Genomic DNA, 6,322 nt, shown 5'->3' on the forward strand with positions numbered 1-6,322 from the left:
GTATGTATATGCGTATGCATGTATGTATATTTGTGTGTATGTGCGCAAGAATGTACATAGGCATGTTTTCGACCTTTATGCTGAGAAAGAAGATCCAGAACAATCTGGATCATGGGGCCCCCTTGTAGTCAAGAAGTTCCTCCATGGGCCCCCGCATCTTGCATATCATGTCAAAATGCAATAAAGGAAATGACCCACCTACAAATTACAACCTGCTCCGCTAAGCTCTAGTCGATAAGCCCATGTAGAAATGTATAGTTTCAATGCAAGTCCTGAAACACCTACAGAGCAAACATTTACATGCATGAATGCCTTGCAAGTCATGCAATAGAACAGCCATTTTTTTTTCTTATTTTGTTGTTTGAATTTAAAGGTAGCAAACCTTTTTCATTATCTACTTTGTGTAATGAGTCTGATATAACACACACACAAAAAAAAAAAAAAAAGAAAAGTCTTGCCAAAGCAAAGCAGAATTTATCCATAATGCTTATAATGAAACCATATATATTCATCGTCCCTAGATTATTAAAACCATCTCTATTTGACATCATTCTATATCCAGACCTCCACAACCAAACCTTGCACGATTGCACCTACTCTTCCCGTGATTCAATGTATGTGTCGGTATCATACATTAACATGCCTCTTCTACCTAATATGCAAATTCATTCTTTGATAGCACAACCTCAAAGAATACAATGAACTAAATTAAATGCCACAAATCAGTGAAACAAAAGAAAACAAAATCTAAGTATGTGGAGAGTAATAAATAGCTCAAAATATCTTCCTTTATCGTCGAACCAGACAAATTTCCCTTCATAAGAGAGCCCACCACTCAAACCTGTCGCCTTCACCCTTAACTAGAATCATTCATACACTAAAAAGCTCGTTTAATAACCAGCATTCATAACTTTTACATCAGACATGTCATTGTGTACTCATTATTCTTATATACCTAACAATTCTTCAATAAACTAACTATTCTTATATGTCATTCAATAAACTTCATGCTGCACGGTTGATGTATTTGTTATGGATGACCCACCCAGAGATGACTATATAAAGAAGAAAGCTATATCATATCATATAACAATAAAGGCATTTTTCAACTAACCATCAACAATATCATATCATATCATATCAGATATACATCTCCAAAGAGTTCCATCTTTCATCTATTCTTTTAACAAAAATAAAACAAAAAAAAAGAAAAATGGAACTCTGGAAAGCGGAAAGAACCAAAAAGCCACCACCTTTGTTTCCGCCACATCTTCCACGGGATTCCCCCCATATCCAAAATCCGTTACAGATCTTTTCCAACCAAAACATGCAACCAAAACAGAACAACCCTTCCACGTACACGTCAACTCCCTTGGCGCCATAATCCCCCTCCTTTCCTTTCCTCCACCCTTTTTTCACCAAAAAAAGGACCAAAAGAAAAAAAAAAAAACTCCACCGCTATCTAACCTTCTAAAGCGAAGTCCCAAAAAGGGAAAGCTTGGAGGGGTATCACAGCTCCCGGGGGTCCACGAAGATGGACTTCCCCGGCGGCGACTTCGTCCAATCCCCCACCGCCCCGCCGTCGCCGTAGCCCTCCGCCAGCCTCTTCGCGCACCATAGGTCTTCCGCGAACGACAGCCTCCGCCAGTGCGGTATTCCCCGGCGGAGCGGCTCGCACACCGCCACCTCCGCCGCCACCACCCCCGCCGTTCCCTTCCCCATGTTGTGCGAGTGCCTGCACAGCGCCGCCACCATCGCCGCCGCCTCCGGACCCTCCCCACCTATCCCGTACAAGAACAGCGCCCCGAATGGCCGGAATATGTCCGGCACCGACGGAATCCGCAGCCACGGCAGCGCCCTGTCCGCCGCCCTCGTCGCCCACGCCAGCCCCCGCCGCACCCTCGACGCCCCCCGCACCTCCAGACGGAACACCCCACCGCAGTTCCACACGCTCACTACCGCCCACGACTCCAGCGGCGCAGCCAAGAATCCTTCCGTCCCCGGCCACTTCCACTCCCCTCCGCCGCAGGTGGCCGCGACCGGAACTGCTAAGAAGGTGCCGAGGGAGAGGGGGTTGGAGAGGATGGCGTCGATGTCGCGGGGGAAGAACTCGGTGGTGGAGAAGTGGCAGCGATAGAGGGACTCGGCGTCGGCGACGGGGAGGCGGAGGATGCGGATGCGGCGGGGGATGGGGAGGCGGTGGGCGAACACCGGGTTGACCAGGATCGCCGGTGTCCGGAACTTGGAGTAGCCGCACCGCCCGGTAAACAGCCGGATCGACGCTTCGTTGTCCTTGTCTGTCGCCATGTACGCGTACTCCGCCCCCTGCACTTTAAACCACTCCTCCAGCCTCCTCACCAACCTCAACCCAATTCCCATCCTCCTATAATAAAAATTACATATATCTTTTAATAAAATAATGTTTAATAAAATAAAAATTACATATATCTTTTAATAAAATAATGTTTAATAATTACCATCTACAGAAATAGAGAGAAAGTAGTGATGGTGGTGGAGTTACCGGTAGAAAGGGGAGACGCGGAGGCCGAGGATGTAGGCGACTTTAGTGTAGATAGGGGAAGGGAGTGGGTTCTCGTGCTTCCCGGCGGTGACGGCACCGATGTTACGAGGGATGGCCTTGCCGCAGGTGACGCTCTTCACGCTGCCACGAATTAAACCCACGATCTCTTTCACCGGCCCACTTGTTTCAGCAACCTAAAAGATTTAAAACTTTTAAATTTAATGATGGTGATAATAGTAGTAATAGTAGTAATAGTGATAATAATAATAATAATATATATATATATATATATATATATATATATATATATATATATATATATTCATTCAAATAAATAAATAAAGTAGCAACCAGAAAAAAGAGAGAGAGAGGATGATTACCAGCATGAGGAAGGCCGGAGAACGTCGGACGCGGGAGACGGGGTCGCCGAAGTGGTCAGTGAAGAGACTCATCTCTCCACTGGGACCCACCTCGCACATCCGCTCCATGGCCTCCGCTCTCAGCCGGTCTCTCTCCTCATCATACTCTCTCACCATGATTCCTTCCTCCATATCTCTCTTGCTGTACACAGCTATATAGTGATGTTGTTGGTAGTGGTACTATGAGCTAGCGAAGAGAGATAACTGCTCTCTTTTTCTTAGAAGTTGTTACGAAGGAGAAAGGAGATGAGGGTGGAAGCGAAGGTTTTATATCATTCTCTTGAATCACGTGTAGAGCAAGAAGAAGGGAACGAGGGAGAAGAAGAGGAGCTCACTCTTCTTTGGGCGCCTTAGAGTTGGTGAGTAGTTTATGATGATTGGGCTTTTAGTGTGATGGGGTTGTGGGGGTATATATACTAGTTTGTATAGGGTGGTGGGATTGGGATGAGGAGCCTTCCCTTCCCTTCCCTCTCCGCCTCTCCAATTTCCTATTCTTTTTTTAATTTCTTCTATCTAGAATCCTCTCTCTCTCTCTCTCTCTCTCTCTCTCTCTCTCTCGCGTTATTAGTATCACATTTATTTTAATTGGGAGTAACTAGTAAAGGCGGTGGAAACATCGTAGACGTAGGGGGAGGAAGGAGGGTAAAACTGCAAATTAAAAGAGTTAGAGAGAAATGGCGGCTGCGACTGCGCGCGGACTTGTGGGTGTTCTCCCTGGTGTTTTTATTTATTGTCATTTATTTCCATAGAGTAAAAGGTGTATCATGCCATTATGGCCCATCACCAATCACTTATTGCTCCCAACATGGAACGCGTGTCCATAATATCCTAGATCATATGCATACATGCATCCTCATTCACCATACATGTGATGTGGTAATTATAGAGGGAAAAAAAATTATTATATCATTCCCATATTGGATGTCAACACCTGAATGTAACACTAAGAACTACATTTCAAAATATTTTGTTTTGTCCTGGGAGCAAGTATGTTGTCATCAAGCAAATTGTCATTAAAAAAATTAATCATAATATAAGAAAGAATTTAAAATATAATTGCTGTTTTGAGTACAAAAGAACAAGAATACTCCGTTTGATCGCATCAGAACATCAGAACATCAGGAAGGAGTGTACAATAACTATTGTGGATGGTAGGCTTCAGCAACTGTTCTATTCTCTCAATTATGAGTTTCCATATCATCCTGACTCATTTTTCAGATGTCACAAGTGACAATTACATGTACCAACAAAAATTATAATGATAATGGAGGCTCGGACAAAAACAACCCTTTCAGCATGGGCTTGAGACTGCAAATTAAACCACTACCATCTCAACTTAAGAGAAATCTAAACAGGACTACTCTTTTACCAGACATAAGATCCACTTTGCTAAGAGCTCTATGGTACATTACCTAGGACAGAACTCATCATCTAGCTAACATCACGGGCTGTAGTGTTGGTACTTTCCTTATTAAATGCCTGGGCCTCCCTCTAATTCACCAAGCTCTTACCAAAGCAAATTGGTAGTCTCTCCAAAGTAAGGGCATAGATTAGATGGTTAGAAATGGAAGCAGCTCTGAATGGGAGGGAGACTCACACTGGTAATTCCAACCTATTAATCTACTACTATATATCTTTATTTCTCCTTCCATCATGGTTGCTGATTGTTGGGGAGGTTATCCGTCTTTCGATCTGACCTTCTCCTCTTTAGATTATAATCGAACACTCATCGACAATTCATCAAGACTATCATGGAGAGCCAAGAGGCCAAAGCCGAACGACCTCATACCATTAGCTTCTATCCGAAATCCAGTTTAGCCGACTGCCAACTCCAAGGTTGGGATCCAACTAACGATAGGAAATGAAGCCCAATGATATATACAGGCACTGACAAATCCTAAACAAAGCCTCGACTTTGACCGACCTCAAGCCGCCAGCCTACTCAGCCATATGGACGATTCTTAGGATCTCCTAACAGCTTTTAGAACATGGGCATAGCCTGCGACTACTGCCCATGACTAACAAATATGTTTCGCAGACACGACTCGTTGCTGACACACACAACTAACAACCTTCACCCTCAAATTAGTAGGCGAATTTCTCACCTCAATGGTCTGTCAGATTGTGGCCTAGCAATCTAAGGGGTTAGGGGCTGAATAGCCTATCGAATTCTGGTATGACAACTTAACGTACACTATCTCCATATAAAAAGAGGTAACAATAGAACCCTTAAATGAGCTCAACTCTAGAGAATGCCCTTGTACCCTCATACTCTCTTTTCTATACTATTTTCAAGCTTCGACTGATTTAAGCATCGGAGGGTCCTCCGCTGGAGAAACTCCAACAAGAATAGATTTTTCTTGCAGATTCTCTCTTTGGCATCTCGATCCTTGAATAGCATCCTTCCTTAGCCACATTAGCATTGAATCGAAGTCCTCATGGTCTCCAGGGATGATGACGATGATGGGCTAACCCTCCGAGAACTTTATATGACTACTTGGAGCACTTCGTCTATGAATGAGTCGAGCGAAGGTCGAAAATGATAATGAAGGGGTTAACCCTCCGAGGACTCCTCATCATCATTTGGTGCTTCTCATTCATAGACGAGCTGAGCGGAGGCCGATGATGATGATAATGGGGTTAACGCTCCAAAAACCCCATATGGACATCTGTTGCTCTTCATCCATAAACAAGTCGAGTGGAGGTCAACAACGACGATGATAAGTCTAACCATTCGAAGATCTCTTATGGCCACCTGACACTCATTGACGGATGAGTCGAGCAGAGGCTGATGATGATAATGACGGAGCTAATCCTTCGAGAATCTCTTGATATAGCTATCTGATACTTCTAGTCTATGGATGAGTCAAGCGAAGGCCAACGATGATGATAGGGCTAACTTTCAGAGATCCTACATAGCCATCTGATGCCTTTCATCAACAAACGAATCAAGCGAAGGCTGAGGACAATGACGAAAGAGCTAATCCTCTGGGGACCCCTCATGGCTAGCTGATGCTTCTTTTCAATGGATCAGTCGAGCAAAGTGTTGGGATGCACAGGAATTTCATACATGCATTTCAAAAATTTTATAGTAAAAAAATATTAGATTAAACTATTTAATCTATAAATACATGCATAAGATCTAATCTTAAAACTCCTACAAATGGATCTATGACATGAATTTACATGCATAAAAATCTGAATTTAAAACAACAAGCATGTGAACAAAAAATCAGCACACGGTGATAGATCTAATCTACACAGTGAGGGTTTCGAATCCAATATCTGAGTGTGGATAGTTGAACTCCATGATCGAAAATATAGATCTGAAAGTCTTCTCTGATCGCCCATAGCCACACAAGCATCCGACCTCTACGAATGG

At 43.6% G+C, this 6,322-nt stretch overlaps 1 protein-coding gene across 1 annotated transcript; it reads right to left on the reverse strand.

The window, feature by feature from the left end:
- Positions 1-1,108: 1,108 nt before the first annotated feature.
- On the reverse strand, positions 1,109-3,417 carry LOC105060716 (probable N-acetyltransferase HLS1). Its single transcript, XM_010944528.4, has 3 exons — positions 2,902-3,417; positions 2,522-2,715; positions 1,109-2,383 (listed from the first exon to the last, which is right to left on the reverse strand). The coding sequence occupies exons 1-3, from the start codon at positions 3,070-3,072 to the stop codon at positions 1,510-1,512; spliced, it is 1,239 nt and encodes a 412-aa protein (XP_010942830.1). The 5' UTR covers positions 3,073-3,417; the 3' UTR covers positions 1,109-1,509.
- Positions 3,418-6,322: the final 2,905 nt, after the last annotated feature.

This window comes from Elaeis guineensis, chromosome 13 (assembly GCF_000442705.2).
Source record: "Elaeis guineensis isolate ETL-2024a chromosome 13, EG11, whole genome shotgun sequence".
NCBI lineage: Eukaryota > Viridiplantae > Streptophyta > Magnoliopsida > Arecales > Arecaceae > Elaeis > Elaeis guineensis.

What these genes read in the sequence shown, in the direction of transcription:
- LOC105060716 (XM_010944528.4), bottom strand. Translation starts at nt 3,072, where the DNA reads ATGGAGGAAGGAATCATGGTGAGAGAGTATGATGAGGAGAGAGACCGG. An exon ending in CTCCGGCCTTCCTCATGCTG is followed by an intron (nt 2,716 to 2,901) that starts GTAATCATCCTC and finishes TAAATCTTTTAG; the next exon opens with GTTGCTGAAACAAGTGGGCC. An exon ending in CGCGTCTCCCCTTTCTACCG is followed by an intron (nt 2,384 to 2,521) that starts GTAACTCCACCA and finishes TTTTTATTATAG; the next exon opens with GAGGATGGGAATTGGGTTGA.